This window comes from Amborella trichopoda, chromosome 13, assembly GCF_054954075.1.
Source record: "Amborella trichopoda isolate Santa Cruz 75 chromosome 13, AtrichopodaSantaCruz75HAP2 v2.0, whole genome shotgun sequence".
Lineage (NCBI taxonomy): Eukaryota > Viridiplantae > Streptophyta > Magnoliopsida > Amborellales > Amborellaceae > Amborella > Amborella trichopoda.
Window position 1 is genome coordinate 16,792,196 of NC_142348.1, and position 19,418 is coordinate 16,811,613.

The 19,418-nt window shown below is 37.1% G+C and overlaps 1 protein-coding gene across 5 annotated transcripts in view; it reads right to left on the reverse strand.

The window, feature by feature from the left end:
- The window catches only part of LOC18433899 (UNC-50 family protein), a 46,086-nt gene that overhangs the window by 17,690 nt on the left and 8,978 nt on the right, over positions 1-19,418 (reverse strand). For 2 of the 5 annotated variants that reach the window (XM_006843977.4, XM_020667067.2), the window contains exons 4-6: positions 5,940-6,030; positions 5,532-5,627; positions 3,720-3,788 (exon numbers count right to left, since the gene is read on the reverse strand). In XM_006843977.4, the coding sequence (XP_006844040.1) occupies positions 3,720-3,788; positions 5,532-5,627; positions 5,940-6,030 (256 nt within the window). Of the gene's footprint in view, positions 1-2,825; positions 3,579-3,719; positions 3,789-5,531; positions 5,628-5,939; positions 6,031-19,418 lie in introns of those variants that run through there. The other 3 variants (XM_020667066.2, XM_088855265.1, XM_088855266.1) reach the window with 2 other exon arrangements.

Here is a 19,418-nt window from a genome sequence, read left to right on the forward strand (position 1 = left end):
ATATAAAACACCCCTGTTTTTGGAAAGTAGGGCCTAGGAAAGCCCGTTTGGCACGAAATTTAGGGTTTAGGGGTTTTCCGGCCTTCTAAGTTCATTGGTAGCGGTCCCGAGGCCATCTTTCCCTTCTCCACCCATACATGTATGACACCCCTTCATCTTGTCTTCCTTCTCCCTGCTGCAATGCCCGATTGAGCTGAAATTTGGGGGCGTCTTAGGGTAATAGGACCCATCTTTGTACTCTCTTTTTTTGCGCCAAAATGAGGTCATCAAAGTGCGCTTCAAGACATGGACCTTATTGCACGCTCCATGGTGGTCTGGGGCCGAAAAGGCTTGGGGGCACCATGGTTTTTTATTGGGAGGGCCCCTGCCAAAGAAAAGTGGGGGCGCTGCTATTTTGGGAGCCCGAATGGGTCTTGAAGGAAGCTCTCACGTGCTTCCACAACTTTGTTGGCATATTTAGTGCCCCAAAGCCACAATTGCAACCGTCTCCTCTATTATTCTCATGGGGTCGTGGTGCGTCAAAAATGCGTGTAAACAAAGATACTACCCCTAAATCCTTTGCTTTGCTTTAAAGGCTCAAGAGCGTCTTGATTTGTCACTTCTTTTAGCCTTGCTCATTCTCAAACAAGATCAATAGCTATTGCAATAAAGAAGGGACCTTGCAAGCTCTATTATATTTTCTATGAGGCCTTAAACCACAATTATTGGAATCTTCCATCCTAGATGGCGTTTCTACTTCGGAATCTCGCTTTGGAGCTTTGACCAATGAAATCTTCATAGGATCCAACTCTCTAAATTTAGAAATCTCGTTTCCCCCTTTTAGGAATCTCGAACTGAGTTATTTGGAGTCCAGGTTCCACAGCAACAAATGCCATGGTTCGTAGATGTACCAAACACTGATTTGATAAACATGGAATCCCACAAACACTTTTCAAGAATATCGGTTTGAGTTATTAGAAATCCATACAAGAACTCCCTAGTGGACCACACTAACATTCTTTAACAAGTCTCAAGTTCAAGGTGAACTTCATTATTCCATAATGGTAGTGGAATGACTACAAAAAAGTATAATAACTCCATTATACCCTACTAGTAGAAAGATTGCTCAAATATTAATGAATGCTTGGAAGTTTTTTAGACATTATTTTAAAGATTGTGTTCATTAAAATTTGATATTAATTATTACAAGTACTTTCTTTATTCAATGAGGATGTGCGTCTAAAACTACTGAACATCAGGATGTCTAGAAAATCTACTTAACATCATTCTTGAAGTACATAACCCAAAATAAATGTCTTATTTTTAAAAGTTTCATTAATAATAAATCGTATAATTTTAATTTTTTGAAACTCCAATACTTATGGAACTCTAGTTAAGAGCACTAGATGACCTTGATTCAGATACTTGTGCGGTACTGTGATTAAGGACACTCAATAAATAATCAATTCTAGTACGAATGGTACCCTTGTCTAATGCAGTTGAAGACCTTGATTCCAATACTATGAAAGGATATTGTAGAACCCCAAATCTTTTGCCTTATGGAACTTGTTCCTTCATAATTACTTAAGTAGATCCAAGTGGTTGGAGAGCGATTCTCAAAAGCTAGGAACCTCAATTCCCGAGATATGCTTTGTACAAATGACCAGTCCTCCGATAGGAAGCTTCTAGCCTCTTGCGATTCCAAGCTTTTGATTCCTAAAAAGCTCCTGGAATGAACTCGCTTCAAACAATTATGCCTTAGACCTAATTAAATGGATCAGAGTATATAATGAATAAAGCTATCTTACAAGGGCAACAACACAAACAACTATGGGTGACACCATAGTTGTTGGAAACGCCCGAGATTCCAAATCATTTTAGGAATCGGAATCACGGAACCGCAACTGGCTAGAAGATTCTTCTTTTTAAAATCGATGTCCTTACAAGGGGAATCGCGAGAAATCAGATTCCTACTTTATGGGAATCGAGATTCGACCCAAATGGAATCGAGATCCCTATATATATATGGAACAGAGATTCTGACCTTTTTGGCATCGAGTTTCTAACCTATTTGAAATTGACCCATATGGAATCAAAAATCCTTTATATATGGCATCAAGATTGCAATATCTTTGGAAACAAGATTTTGACGTATTTGGAATTGAGATTCATACCAGTTTGGAATCGAAATTCATATCAGTTTGGAATCGAATTTCGACCCACATGACAATCGAGAATGGTGACTCTACGGGGTCTCGAGCTTTTAACCCCTTTAGAATCAAGAATCCTACATCAACGATGTCTCACGCGTTAACTTAGAAGCTCATCAAGCAATCGTGATCAAAGGTCTCTAAGACCTAAATAAGGTTTCCCTAAATATAGAGTCCATGCATTCGCTATTGAGCCTCAGAGACAGTATCAAAAGTCATCATCATCATAGCCTTTTCCTACATAATTGGGAACGGCTACATGAATCGTGATCCGCAATTCTGCTCTATTTACGGTCAATTAATAGACACTTGTTGTCCACTTGGGAAATTATCTACAAAAGATACAAATATTACCTCATGTATTTTTAAATGTAACTTTGAAATAGGATTTTGTCGGTGCCATGGTGTTCTTTGTGTTGTAGTCCACTTTGAACTAGAACTTTACCAATTATATTTTAACAAAAAGTAAATCCCAGCAATATTAGGAACGTGATCCAAACCAATCTCAACAATGCGTTCTTCAGATCATTATTCGGAGCATATATAAACTATGGGAGACAATCGTCTCCAGTACAGTTTCCAAATAACTCAACTCAAAATCCACAAATACTTGAACCAATCCATAAGTCGCAGATATATGCAACTAGAACATCAATATTCGGTTGTGGTATTACAATTCCAAAAAATTCATATCAAGATTCAATGAGGGTGGAAGCAAGATTCGATGTTTGATTAGCTAGTGGTTTCTTGCATTTACGAACTGCAATACTTGATGTTCAGAAACAATAGAACTAAGTATCATTATACATGGAATCTAGATTCAACAAATATAAAATTAAGATTCAACAATTGTGTAAAAACAAGATTCTATTAAGTGTTGGAACTGAGATTCCTAAAATAAGGAATAGAGATTCCTGACTTCACATAAACTGATTCCATGAAGATTCCTTGTTGGACTCGTAGAATTGAGATTCCGAATCAAAATTGTGACCTTGAGTGAGAGATTCGGGTAACTATGGGTGACACAGACAAGCCATGCCCCACATAACAAATTAAAGAATTCCATATTGTACAAGGCAAGTCTGTACGAAAGAGATGTGTTGGAGTGTTTCTGCTTGTCTTAGGTCATTCAGAAAAGCATGTTCAATTTAAACACGTGTCCAGAATTTGAACAAGGGCATTGGTCCACGTTGACTATGTTAAAATTTTAACTTCATGGCATGTCATAGCAGTGTTGAGAGACAAGTCTCACATTTACGAAAAGCAGTTCAGACTTCAGACAAGGTCATTGCTCTTCAAGCCACACTGCAACTGTAAGGGTGTGGTTTATGCTTAAATGCTCATGCTTTGGTTTTTCAATGATGCAAGTCATTTTCAGGGTAACCAAGCCTGTTATCAAAGATGTCAGTTGATCGTCAAGACCCTTCTCCTCTATGTCCTAGGAAAAGTTATGCACTGCTGTGTAAATGATAGAATTTATGCAAAGTGGTCAATAAATGCTAGTAAGTATATAAAGGACAGAGGACTTACCATTCAACCCTTTGCTCCACTGCATGGCTGTTTGGGGTCTCTTCTCGCAGATAGGTGTTTGTCAAGAACCTACACGAATTTCACATTGTTAACCCCAAAAAAATTCACATTGTTAACCCCAAAAAAAAGGACCTAGCCTAATGCACCTGAAACTCGAAATTCACTTATTAGTAGTTTGCCTATTAGCTCGAAATTATCGAAATTGATTTTATTAAAAAAAAAAGACAAAAAAATTTGTTTATGAAGGTTGCAAACCTCTCTCAAAAATTAAAAATTTTAAAAGGTCTGGATGCTTCCACAGCAAGAAATTCACATTCCAAGGAGATTAACAAGAAAGGATGCAACCAAAACATTGAAAAATAAAAGTAAAAAAAATTATCAGCTGCATGGAATAACCTTGTTGTCATGGGACACAAACTGGGACAGAGACTTGAAGAGCATGGCCAAGGGATCCAAAAACCAGTGACCATACCTTTCGGATACAAAGCTGACAGAAGAGGTTTAAGAGTGATAAGGCCCCTACTGACAGGGAAGACACAATGCTATGATGAACCCTGTCCTCGTATTTTTTATCTAAGGGTGTCCAAAAGAATCAAGATCCCTCAAAACTGGAAGTTCGGAACAGGTCTTTGACTTCCAAAGGGTGAGGATGATCTACAAATAAAGTCTCAAAAAGGACCCAAGTTCTTCAAGTCTAGTGATTCATGGACCCTGTCCTCCTATTTTTTATATAAGGGTGTCCAAAAGAATCAAGATCCCTCAAAACTGGAAGTTCGGAACAGGTCTTTGACTTCCAAAGGGTGAGGATGATCTACAAATAAAGTCTCAAAAAGGACCCAAGTTCTTCAAGTCTAGTGATTAATGGACCCTGTCCTCCTATTTTTTATATAAGGGTGTCCAAAAGAATCAAGATCCCTCAAAACTGGAAGTACGGAACAGGTCTTTGACTTCCAAAGGGTGAGGATGATCAATAAATAAAGTCTCAAAAAGAGCCCAAGTTCTTCAAGTCTACCGTTACTACATTCTCACAATAGGCTTTACAAGGAAAGAAGCTGACCTCCTAAAGAAGGTGCATAAAACTCACTAAAGTCTCAAATGCCAAGATTCCTCGCTAGAAAGAGCAAAACTCCCAAGGGAAACATCCTCCTCTATGCAGGTCGATACGGTCCAATTCAAGGAACCACCTTCTCTACAGCCAGCAGACAATTCTTGAAGTCTCAAAGCCTAATCCATCTTTTGAAAAGATTTGACTTTACATCAACTCCTTCAAGAGGGGAATGTTCAATGGGAACTAAACATCAAGGCTCTAAAAGATCGTCAGATGGGTCCCAAATAAAATAAAATAAACCCCAATTCAATATCCAAGGAGGAAACTCTTTCCCTTTAAATAGCTATGCAACAAACTCCATATCAGACAACTCCCAAAATCCATCAATGATTGAAAATCCAGGAAACCCCAAAAAAAAAACTTGAAGAGGAAAATAAATAGGAGCATCTAAAATCAAAACTAAAATATCTAATCAAGATGCCATCTTTCTTGTAGCTGATAAATATATCTAAGCAAGTACACTAGAATAGATTAATAAGTAGAAACTGGTAAACATCATCCCCCCAAAAACAGCAGTCGCCATAACCATCTTTAAGGATACACCAAACTAGATTAGTATTTACATGTGCCAATAAGGAAAATAAGTTCATGAACCACAGCTATGTAAAAATTTGTAAATAATCCTATCCAAAAGGGATTATTTGACTTGGTTCCACGGAAAGTGGAATTACTGAATTTTGAAAATCCTATCCAAAAGTCCTTACCAGCAGCATGTAGCCAGAATTGCTCCAATAATTATAAAATGGAAAAGCACCACAGATATAACTGTAAAAATCGCATGTGTAATAGTCTTGTCATATCTGAAATAAAGAGAAAAAAGATTACTAAGTCAAATGGTTTCAAAATCGACGGCTTCAAGTTCAATATGTTTTTTCAACAGATACAAATGGACTACTATTGCAATATAGTTTAGTAGAGCAACGAATTTTATCTCAAATGGAAAAAATACAAAAAAGAACCAAAAAAGGAACATCTGAACTAAACACATTCAGAAGGCTATTTTTCCTCCAGTTATTCTATTTACTTTTATTATACTTTACAAGAATATTACAATGCTCCCACAAACCATATCAAATTATAAATTAATAAAAACAATCAGAGCATGTTCTTACGCAGCACAATAAGCAGAAGTCGCCACAATCAAGAGAAGACTGAGAATAACAATAAATGCAGGATCATCCCGTGCCCACTGATTCTTAGTTTCTGAGACAGAAAACATTTACAGGTCATCTCATCTTCAGCAAATTTCCAACAGAATGAAAACTATATAAAGTAGAAAAACTAAGTTCAAAGACAATCTAGATACCATCCACTTCTCAGAGAAAGAGTAAATGTTTGCAGCAAGGATTCATGGAAGCTCTCAGTTGTCATTAATAAGAGGATATGCTAAAAAAAATATCTTGCAAACGTGGAAGACATTGAATCATTTAATAGAAAGTTCTAAAAGTTCTACTATTATATTTGTTTTGCCCATGGTTTCACTAGAAAAAACAAAATGTCAGCCACAACAAACTTAACAGTTGCATAAAACACTATGGACCTAGCTTGTTGACTAGCAAATCCTTTCTCAACATTCCCATGTACATGTACAAAAAAAAATGACCTACATACCACCAAAAAGACAAAAACATACGCAAATGAAAAAACCGGTAGCTCTTCAAGAATCCCAGAGTCATTAAATAACATTTGGTAGTTTGCCCAAGAATACACAGTTCCGAAGCACTTCCTAAATAAGGAAAGGATTGTAACCAGTAATGCTTGGAGGTCAGTTTGCACCACTCCAAAGACCCAGCACAAATCAGAACACTTAGAATGTCCCTCATCACAATGGTGGCACCACAAGCCATCCGAATTCAGCTTTTGTTTGGAGTTGAAATCAAGCTCCAAAGTGATCCCACAAGAGACTATTTCTGCAACATCTTTTACACCTATACCATCTCCACCAAGCCATGGCCCCTTTTTAATCATTAAAGTTTCTAAATGACGTGCATACACACAAAATAACTCGGACTCAAGCACATATCTTCCTAGACCTCAGAGCCTCTCTGATAAGCTTTTTAATCAAAATAAATTTCTCCCAATCCTCATCAGCACTAAACCACCAGAGCCAAACTTACAACAAGCCAAACCCCAACAGTGGACCAAAGGAATATGCTCAGCTTGTGATCTCTAAGAACTTGGATACCTCTGAAGTTGGTTTACAGCACGTTTGGTAACTGGAACTTGCAGCCCCCGAAGCTGGAAGTTCCAGTTACTGTAGCAATTCCTAATTTGGTACCAAGGAGTTTTACAGTGAAACTGTTAGTTGGAAATCCAAGCTCCTTAAAAAGTGAGGAGCTGAACATTCTAACCCACCCCCTGAAGTACGAACTTCCAAAGTTCACATCTGTTTTTAACCCTACTCGTGCCATTCCATCGAGCTTAGGATAGAGGCTTCCAAAGATCATTTATCCATTATATTCTAGGTCGAATTATTTAAGCAAGTTCACTCCAAAAACTTACTCATGCGGTCCACTAAAAAGTTGCACACCTACCTACATTGGTCTGCTTACATACACACATGACCTCATTTTTGGCACCAATCAGTTGGACTGGACGATTCCCCTAGACTATCGTTTGATGATTATACTTAAGAATGTTGCGACAGATTGTTTCAAAAAAATAAATGCTGCAATAGATAAGCTTTCCTTTTCATTCTCAAAAAAAAGACAAGCTTTCTTTTGAAAGAAAAAAAAAAATTTGAAAGACATTGCCATATATAGTTCTCAATAGCACTCTTCCGTCAAAGACTGCTAGGGGTTCAAGGAAGATGAAAGAGATCCCACATTTCCAAGCTTATATATTATTTCATCACCCAAAGGTAAACTTATGAGTGGCTAAATTTGCGTGACCAACACTCAAGCGATAGAAGTCCTTCGAGAGTTAGATAGGAGCTAATGAACTAGCCCCGAAAGGAAGTTAAGCCCATTGATCACTGCCTCATTCCTCAATTAGGACAGCAACTCAACCATATTTTTTGTCTCCTTCCATCTTCTTCCTTCTCTCTCCCTATCCTTTCTTGTTGCCTTTCTTTCAAATTAGCCACAAGTCATGGTTCACAATGTGTGTAAAATTTTAAAGTGTAAATAATAAAGGAAATCAAGGTCTTTAGAAAGTTTGCAAAGCATAAAAAATTGGAGATCCATGATCCATTGTAGATGAACCTAAAAATGTAATGGCAAAACCCGCTCCCAAAATAAAAGATACTTGATTCCAAGATGGTGAAACCATGATGTTCGGCATAGGGATCTGGATTCCATTAACTTGGGATCTAGTTCCTCGATTTCTGGATCAAGATCCCCAAATTAGGGAAACAGCCAGAAACGAGACCCCATTTCTCAAAGTGTGGGATTGAGCTCCCGGAGAGGACGGAACTCCCTCCTAAGAAGTAGGGGTGGCCCGGCCCAGCCAGCTAGGCCCTCAAAAACAAGGGCATGGGCCACAAAGTGTGGCCCGAGGCTGGGCAACCATGACCTAAGGGTCGGGTGGGCCGCCCTAGGCCAAAACCAGCCCTTTCGGCCCGGTCTGGCCCGGCCCTTTTTTTCTATGTTTTTGTTCTACATTTTAATTTATTTGGCCCAGCGCAGCCCAAACCTGATAGGGCCAAGTTCGAGCCTGGGCCTAGGGCCACTTTGGCCCATTGCCAGCCCTATTTAGAATATCCCAATAACTATGAGTTGTATACGAAAGACACTTGAAGAGCACATATATATGGAATTTAGTGAGCCCACTCTAAAGATCATAATCTTTGAGTATAGCACTTTTTCTTTAATCTATTTGTGATATGGCCCATCCATTTTGTTAGACCTACCATGGATGAGCTATAACTCAAAAATCTCCTCCATTGAACAAATATCACCCTCTCATTAGTGAAATTTTCAATTAACAAGTAAACTTGTTAATTGTCAGATCTCTAGGTTTACAACTAAGTTTATCAAAATAAGGCATCCGACTTCCTAGAACTTCCAGAAAGTTATCAAACAAGGGTACCAAAACTTCCAGATATTAAATTTTCAAGCTTCCACAGAGCAAAACCTCCAGCTTCCCAGGAATCTCTAGCTTCCTGTTGTCAAATGTGCCCTTAAATGTTTGATGACATACACTAGTACTATTCAAAGAAATATGAAATGTATACGAAAATCAATCAAGCAAAGCTTAATCAAGATCAAACTGCCACCAAATGAGAAGAGCTTCCTTTCCATGATCCAATCCAGCTTTGAGCTTTTTATATAACCAGTTCCCAAAGATGGTGCCTCGTTACCCAATATACAATGGAAGCCCCAAATAGGCCAATGCAAACTCTAGAACTCCACATAACTCTTCTGCTATCTCCATGTCTATATCCTGTATTAAAATCCCCAATCAAACACCTTATCAAAGAAATAAGAACCAAGTAAAACACATCTCATGAAAACCTCAATAAAAATTGATAGCATCATCCAACAAATTGGGGGTGGATCACCCCACTCAACCTGCCTCAAGAGAGTTACCAGATCACTCTCCATTACCCTCCAGTAGAAGAACATAAAAGAATTCATCAAAACTGTAAAGAGTAGACCTCATCCATTATTGGTATTTCCAGCACAGCACTACTTAATGTTCTGGAACTGAATTTTGGTGATGGCTATCAAGGCAACCCTAGCCCCAAATGGTTTGGGGGTGCATTTAGAGATCATGAGGTAAAGTGCTGTGGTTATTTCACAGTCCAGCTTGGAGGATTTGTGATGTGAATACTACAGATGTTATGGATTTTCTGACGGGAGTGAGAACTCTTCAGTAATTCTCAAGGCCATTAACTATCAAGAGATACTCTCATAAGATTTGGTATTTTACCTATGATGCATTGCGAACTCGATGGAAGGAAGCCATCTTCATGACCTCCTGAAATTTTCTTTTGCCATAGTTATAGTGGGGCTAATCAGATGAAAAAATAGGCTTGCAAAGACAAGTGCATTGATACAATGATTGAATTCCCTTACCCTTGCCAACCCCAAACCCCCTCCCTCCCTCCATCCCTCCATTTGAGAACATACTCCATTGCTAAATCTTAGTCGATTATCAAAAAATGTAGAGTAAAAACCACAAATTGATTGATGATGAAATGGAGCCCCATGGGCTTGAGGAAAATACATAGGCACAATGACTAAACTAGACTGTTTTCTCAGCAAAAACATGTTTGACAAATTCTTGTACTCCAAACCAATGTTTTGTCTAAGCAAAAAACTGACCAAAACAACGGTAGAAATTGTCTTAGGGCCTATTTGGCAACTAGAAGCTGGTTGTTTTCTAGAACTTGGAAGTTCCTTCTCCTTATGCACCTGGAGGATATTGCTCCTTGTATTGGAAAATATTGTGTATGGTAAATGTCTGAAATTTAGGAAATTTAGGAGCACGGAAACCTGTGTTTGGTACCACCTGGAAATTAACAAACCTAGAGACCTCACAATTAACGAGTTTAACCCCATACATTGAAGAATTTGTATTGGATTGCATATCCTCTCTCTCTCTCTCTCTCTCTCTCTCTCTCTCTCTCTCTCTCTCTCTCTCTCTCTCTCTCTCTCTCTCTCTCCCCCCTTAAAATTGCCCACCCATATCACTATCACTTTCCAACTACTTTCTCCAAATATCTGAATGGCCATCCAACTATCAAAACTCACAAACCATTTCCTCTGAACTCTTAACCTTTCCACCTCCCATTTTTTATTGCAATCTCCAACTAATAAGTTGCACATATGTATGATGAATATTTAACTTATGCAAATATACACAATGGGATCCACATGTGTTTTATTCATCACTCTTCTGCCATGATGTTTTGCTTTCTATACACAGAGGGGTGAGTATCCTTTCTATAATTGGTCATCCCGGTTATGTTGAGATAGAAAACATGGGACTTCATCTCTCTCATCACTGATTCAAAAACACGCATTTTTTGTGGGTACATTAACAATTATTTCTCGTTGTAGATGGGTTATGTTTCTTTGTGGCACTAGCCACCTGAGTTCCATTGCCCACCACTGAAAATCCAATGAAAAGAGGCAGTGTCAGAAACGAGAGAGCGGGAAGGAGAGAAGGCGGGAAGGAGTGACCAGTAACAAGGAGGGAGAAACTATGAGAAACCCAGCAAAGGAGAGAGAGAAAATGCTGCGATTTAGATATTAGTCTGTATGTGAGATGGGCAAAACCAATAAAACCGAAATAAGGAAAAAACCCAACCAAAGAGACAGAGAAAGAAGCCAACAAAGTAGGAGAACAAATTCAAAACCCAATGGAGAAGAGAGAAGATGGGAGGATAGCAGTTGCAGCTCTTGGTCCAAAGCTTCAACGGTGAAATTGCTAAAAACCCAACGATAAACAAAGAGAAATCGGAACAAGGAGCGAGAAAGAAAACCCAAGGAGAGAAAGAAAATCTGACTAGGAAAAGAGAGAAATATCCTAACCCAACGAAAAGAGAAATTGAAAGAGAGAGAAAAATAAAAAATTGTAAAAGAGAGAGAAAGATAATCATTTCCTCTAATTTGATCTATATCACTATAAAACCATGATCAGATGGTACTTGGAGCTTGACTCAGAGGCCAATTCAGGCCAGGAAGTCACTGTGGATAGAGAAGAAGATGGAGAAGAAGAAAAATTCAGAGACGAAAAGAAAGGGTTGTGAAAAGTGAACAGAGGCTTCTCACACCTCAAAAAAAAAACTTAACCAAACTTAGAACAAGGGACGTGGGTTTGAAATCGGGATACCCTACATCGCAAGTTCTAGTTGTCAAACATGCTTAAACAAAATAAGAAACTAGTGGGTTCATTGGGGCACATGCAGCACATTTCCTCATTCTCTCTCTATTAAAACCTTCTCTTTCACCATTGCAGCCCCTCAATGCAAATGTCTTCTCCCCACCACCACAGTTTCTCAAGCCCTTCTCTCTCCACCATTGCTACTTCGGATTTTTTTGCTCCCAATTGAACTCCATATTAAGTATGTTGTAACCCTTTTCTTTCCCAATTTTTCTCCTTTATTGCAGCAAACACAATCATTTCTTTTGATTTTATTTGCCCTCATGAATCCTTCCTTTATTTTACTTGAGTGTTGTTTTTGGTTTCTTTTCTTTAGTAATTATAGAGTTTTGCTCTTTTTCCTTTTTATAGGGTCAACCAAGAATTTCAGTTGCACATAGATTATAAAGGTTTTTTTTTCCTGATTACAAATATTTTGTTTTCAGTTTACAAATAATCTTTTTCAGAGATTTTTATCTATTTACAGATTTGTCAATTTACAGTGATTTTTAGAGATATTTTTATTTACTTATCAATAGTTATTCAGAAAGATTCTATTGAATAACACCCAAATAACACACTAAAAAAATTTCAAAAAAACCAATAAAAACAACCGAAAACAATAAGTAATAAAATAGAATTTTTTGTTTATTACTTATTCTTGTTTTTTGGTTTTTTTTTGTTTTCTTTTCCGTTCAACTTGATTCGGTTATTTAGTTTAGGTATAATTTATTTAGAGAAATTATATGCTTACTGAGTTCTCACTTTAAAGCTTTTATTAAAAAAAATAAAAAGGACTTTTTCCAGTGCTTCTCTTTGAAAACAAATGCTACTCTCAGGATGTGTGGCTTATATCACATTCAGTCTAGCCAGACCCAGCCAAGTAACTTGGCTAGGCAGAGGCCAATATGTCATGAATTCCGAAGGCAACTCATCATACACCCAAAAAGGATGTAAAAAATATAAATAAAAAAAAATAAAATTCAAAAAATATTTCAAAATGTGGTTTTCATGATTTTGATAGTTTTTAAGATGATTTAAGAAGTTTTCTTATCACAATGATCCAATTTGTTAGTTTTCATTTTTTTATTATTCCAAAATATTCATGGTATGAATCAAACTTTAAAATAAGGAAAATGGTTTGATAGGACTATAGCCCTATCAGAATAAGTAAAGCCTCACATAACTCATCAAAAATTGCAATTCAAGCATTTGAAAACCTTTTCATCGATCATCTAGGCATGAACAATACGGTTGTGAAAACAAATTAAGATTTCAAGCTCTAAAAATGTGTCTATTGTAACAAATTATCTAGACCGTTCATTTAGCCCTAACAATAAGTATTCACAGATCCGCAAGATCAATACATTTTTTAAGTTTCAAACTTTATTGTCAGAGTTGGAAATTGATTTTAGCGCCATCAGGGAGATTCGTGTTGCCGAAACTGCTTTCCGAATAGGGATTTGAGGTAAAATTTATTTTGTTTTCATAAAGCCTAGGCCTTAATAGAAACTTCATCCTTTAACTAATCCATATTTTATATATGTTTTCATCTCTTAGTCCTCTTAATGATTTCTATAGTCCTTTTAATTTTTGCTCATTTTTAACAATTTTTTCCTTTTTTATTTTTAAACATTTTTCCAGGTCCTCATAACTCAGGCAAGTCCACTTTGATTCACTCCAGTAACTTGCCTCCAGCGAGTAGCAAGGGCGCATTTGATAACTGTGAATGGGTGGGAAAGTCCCCGACTTTCTCCTATACTATTGCTTTCCCTAGTTTGGGAACAGTAAAAAGGTGGAAAGTCGGATACAACTTTTTCCCCAAGACACTATTGCGCTGGGTAAAGCTGTGTGACAGGGGTACCCCAGGTCTGCAACTTTCACGGAAAGTTCATGGGCAGAATTTTAACTAGCAAAAACTAAGCGAGGCTTTAATAGAGTTCGCTCACCTATCTCTGAGAAACACTCACCTCTCTGAGAAGAAGCCTCACTGCCCCTGTGTCCGCTCACCTCTCTGAGAAGAAAAGCCTCAAAGTTCACTCACCACTTTGAGAAGAAAAACCTCACTGCCCCTCTGAGAAGAAAAGCCCCCATTACAGTGAGTTATTTTAATTTTTTTAGTTTTTTAGACCTCAACAACAGAGAATCCCACTTTTTATTTTTTATTTATTCATGTTTTAGATGTTTCTGGTTATGCACAGAAAAGAAAACCCCCCTGCTATCCTTTACTTATTTGATCGTTCTCTAAAATGGGGTTTTAATTCATTCTCCTGACCTGTTTTTCCCTTCTTTGTTGTTATTTCAAATGGTCTTTTCTATTTCGGAGTGCAAATCTCACTTTTTTCCATTGTTTTTTGGTGGCGATTTTATTTTTTACTTGTTTAGAGTGGGTAGTTTTTCTATGTGTGTTCTGTTGATCTAGGGTTATTTTTTTTAATAGATATCATTGATATATACTGTTTTTTATGTTTCTGTTGATCTAGGGTTGTATAGAATTAGCAGTTTTTTTATCTGTGTTTTGTCGATCTGTGATTTATATTGTTTTTTATCTGTATTCTGCTGATCTAGGGAATGGAATGATGGTTACTTTTAGCTGTTTGTTGTGATATCCAGGATAATACGATGCCATACGAATTCAGAAACACATTTAAATAATAGTGTTTTATACATTTTTGAGGAAAATATTGGTTTATACTTTATACTTTTGTTTTATGTTTTATTTATCTATGGATAGAAATTGACTGATCATAGACAGATTTTTTTTTGATGATTTGGATTTTGACACTTGTTTCTATTGTATTTATTCCCTATGTTGCTTGATATGGAGGAGTAAGAACGATGAGTTTTTATTCAATGTTAATGTTATTGTATTTGGTCTTATAAAGACCTCACAAGGTATCAGAAGCACATAGTGACTCCCTGTTTTTGGAAATTGAAAATATCCATTTTTCATCCAAGGTTTGTGAAACTAATATGCCATTTGGTAAGCTTGGTTTTCTTTAACAGTTGTTGAGATGAGGCTTGATGTTTATTTTCTCTGTAATTTGGTATGAAGTCAATGGAGTAGCAGGAATATGAACTTATGTTGCATTTAAGTCTATTGTTTAGACAATTGTATTTGGGGGAAACACATTCCTATCTTGATAGGCCATATGCATTCAAAATTATAGTCAATAGATAATGGTATTTTATTGAATGGATGTTGATATTTGAGTATTTTGTATGTTTAATTCTTGCTGGCCATATAGGAATGAGTTCCGATAATGTTGGGAGAAATTACAAATGGACAGCACTGCAAGTGAATCACTTCTAGAAATCATGGCCGACTGTGCAAGAAAGGGTATGAGGGCAAATGGGCAGTTTGTTAGAGAAGCGCGGGTAGTAATAATACGCCACATGTGTGAATAGTATTGTGGAGGGTTTGAACAACTAAGGATAAGAAATACGTTGAAGACTTTAAAGACCCAGTATACTGAAATCAAGAGACTTTTGGAATCTGGATTCGGTTGGAATCAAGGTAGGAGGATGGTAACTACGTCATAGCTGTGTGGGAGGAATACGTTGCGGTACAGACTAAATGTGGATGTCTATGTGATTGATTTTTGGTGGTTAATGTGGATGTGTACGTGATTATTTTTAGTGGTTAATGTGGATGTGTATGTGACTATTTTTTGTGGCTAATGTGGATGTTAATGTAATTGATTTTTTGTGGTTAATGTGGATGTTTATGTGATTGATTTTTTGCAGTTAATGTGGATATTTAAGTAACTGAACGGTTAAAACAGGCAGTTTCGTGCTTTCCCAGCATCAACATTACCAAACAGGAGAAAGTAGCAGCACCACAGTTTATCAAACAAGGTTCCCAGCTTTCAGGCAATCAATTTTCACTTTCTCCCAGATTCTAAAAAAGTCAACAGCAGGGAGAATCCCAAGGAAACTGCACAGAAAGTTATCAAACGCAACCCAAGTTCCTAGCCCCAGGTGATTCTAAAAACATTGATTGCATTTTTTCAATGAGGATGTGATGATTGTCAATAGTTCATATTGTATAAATTGAGTGATTGGTCAATGTTTAAATCATGGCATCAATGCACCACATCAGTTGCTTGCACTGGATGAGACTGTTTGGATGGTGGTGTAGTTGGTCCATGAATTATATGTGATTTTGGATTCAGATTAGATTTTGATATATGTAGTTGGGATAAGGCTCGGATCACGATGATGAGGAGGAGGAGAAGGATTGGACTTTAACATATATGACTATCAAATATATATATATATATATATATATTGGACATTTTCTGTCTAGAATATATACTCCAAAATCAAAATCATTTTTCCCTTAAAATTTTCATAATTACATATTAACATATGGTCTTCAGAGAAAGTATAACTCCAGATGCTTTGGAAAAGCCTTTTTTCGTTTTACTAATAATAAATAATAACTAAATTCTGAAATAACTGAAGAAAAATTATAATAAATTCCCCTTCATAACATGAACATGGATTAAATGAACCCAGGTTTTGCAAACAAATGACCCAAATAGGGGATTTGCAAAACCTTGGTTCCAACTAGAAGCTCTCCAAACAGCTCAATCCCAGTTACCAGATCTTGGCATAACCAAGGTTTGGCATAATCACCTAGGTTTGTATATGCAGGGAATCTAACGAGCCAATATATAAGTTATCCAAGTGTCAGAAGATAGTCCTTACAAAAGATATAATTTACAAATGTACCATCTACAATATAGAGCAAACAATGTACAACACAATTCAATATCAAACTGATATAGATAATCATCCACGGCAATAGACCAATAATTATTTTTCAATCAGAATTTGCACTTGTTTGTAGGTCAACCCGCCCAGTGAGTATATCTGGTTACTAAAGCTCTATTCTAAGGTGTGGCAACGACAAGTTGCTTATTTGTTGGATCTAACATAAAATACACGGTTCATTGTAATAAAAACATCACTAACAATGTCTCTATACAATGGCGGGATGCCAACTCAATACCAAGCTCTATTTACCATGCCCCCTCAATACCAATATACCAGTGTATCAAAAAGTGCTATGCAGGTCCTAGGCAGCCTGGGGGGTCCAGGCTGCTCAGAACCTAAGCGGCAGCCCAGTTGAAAAAAATATACCATTATACCAAATTACCAATATACAATATTCTAAATCCAAGTTGAAAAAAAAAAAAAAAAATAGACGTCGAGAAGAGAATTTTGATAATACATATTGTTAAAACAGTAAACTGTAAAACCATACAAGTGTGTAGGATATAAAAGTCAACAATCAACACAATAGAAATATACAAAAATTTAAAAAATATACAGTCTAACAAAAGTCAACACTCATGACTCAACACAATAGTCAAGACTCAACACTCAGCACCAAGAGGCAAGAGTCTTCAATCGTCATCATCATTCATCATCATCATCAAAAGGAATATCAATAGGGCAAGCCTCATCATATGCATCAGAGTCGAGGCCATCATCATCAGAGTCATCTCCCTCTTCAATATAACGCTCGTCCTCCTCTGTTTCTTCTGAATCTACCTCTTCCTCCTCTTCTTCTACCCTTCCCCTTACTAGTATGTGCAGTCTGTGCAGATGAGGCTCTAGGAGTCTTCGCTGCTCTACCCTTTTCTTTGTGCTTCTCTGAACTCAAATATTGTATAATTCCTCCAGGTAGCCTCAGGAACATTTTTACACAAGGCAACATCCCCCTTAATATCGGCAAGATGTTTTTTAAACTGGTAAATGCCCACATTAGTATCCTTTTTACAATAATTACATTTAATACGATTTTTATCATTTGGATTCGGGTTATAACCATACTTTCAACCCAGATCACCGATCCGACTAGAACCTGGAGAAGATTCTTCAATAGAACAAGGCTTATTTTCATCCTTTTCTGGTTCTTCTAAATTCAGAAGATGTCTAATCTCATCCCGAACTGCGTCAGGAACCTTTGTACAAGAAGCAACATTACCTCTAACACCAGCAAGGTGTTTTTTGAATCAGTTAATACCCCCATTGGCATCATTTTCACAAAAATTACACCTTATACATTTTTTATCATTTGGTTTTGGGTTATACCCATACTTCCAACCCAGATCACTTCTTCTAAAAGTAGCAGAAATAGATCTATGACAAGGATTTTGTTCATGTTTTTGTTTTACAGAACTTATATATTGCTTAATCTCCTCTCTGATAGCTTCAGGAACATTTTTACAAGGGGCAACATCCCCCTTAATACCGGCAAGATGTTTCTTAAACCGGTTTATGCATCATTTTGTATCTTTTTCACAAAAATTGCATTTAACGCAATTTTTGTCATTTGGATTCAGGTTGTATCCATATTTCCAACTCGGATCTCCACTCCGACTAAATCCTGAAAAAGACATCTCAAAATAAAACAAGCAATTTAAAAAATAAAGCTTTGCACTTACTTTGGTTGCTTGAACTCCAAACTTTTGAGGTTCTTTCTCTCTAAAAGGGGTTCTTGTGAGTTTAGGTTTCAAATGAACCTAAAACTCATCGTTCTAAACTTTTATATCTTGAAAAAAATGAAAACAAAAAAAAATTTACTTTCCCGCCTCTAGGAGGGGTGCAGGCCCTGGGCGGCCGCCCAGGGCTGGGCGCCTAGGCGGGTTCCGTACTGCCTAGGTGGCCCGCCCAGGGAACACCGCCCAGTTTGGTCGCCTAGGCGCTGGGTGGTCCGTTTTTTTTAACAATGCAATATACATTATTAGTTGTGTGAACACATGCATGTATGTATGCAATATGTAAATGGCATATTACATATGCCACTTACATACACATCCAAAAAAATCTATCTAATAATTAAATGGACTATAGGAGTCACAAATTCACCCTAACAGAGAAAAAATAGTAAATCTTCGGTAGCTAATAAATAAATTTATGTCTTGAATATAGCTCATCTACCATGTCGAACTCCCCCATCCCAAACAATTTCCCTCACTATCCAGCAAGTTTCCTTCGCAACATATTTTCCCTCACTATCCAGCAAGTTTCCTTCAAAACATACTTTCCCTCAGCCAAACACCCTTATAGCCCCATTGGGCAAACCCAGTTATACGAACAGGGCCATTTTATCCCTCCACCCATCTAGTAGTGAAGCAAGGTGCAGCTCAGTCCACTCTACCGTTCATTTGCACCACCCCTTTGTAACCTGATTATTAACAAAACACTGCCAAAATGTCCCTAACCTTGCAACAAAAACTACTTGTTTCTCCCCATTAACAAACAAGTTTTTTCCTTTTATAAAGTTGTTATGTAAAGTTGTTAAGCTGTCCATAGATCCTTAAGTAATACCTATTTGCAACCGCCATAAAACATCCTATCTAATCCCCAACTGAAAAGTCAACTCCTTTTAAAACCCTCCTTGCGGTACCTTTTCTCTCAACTTTTTCCAAGCAGCTTATCTTGATTTTATAGAATAGAGCAGCTTCTTACATCCTTGGAAGATCAAATGGTGATGATATATGCAATTATTTCTCAAATTTAGAGCAGAAAAAGTAAGATAATACCTAAGTGCTTCAGCGAGCTTCACATAACAAATAAAACTTGTCATGGACTTGACTAACCCACAATTTAATCTCTGGGTCAAATATTGCAAAAACTGAGTACTCTCAATCAGCACAACACAAAATAATTGAGAGGACATAGCCATCACATTGTCAACAAAGATGGAATCTCCAATGTTTTTTCATCCAGAGGACTAATCAGATTGTTGAGCCCTCTGTTTAGAC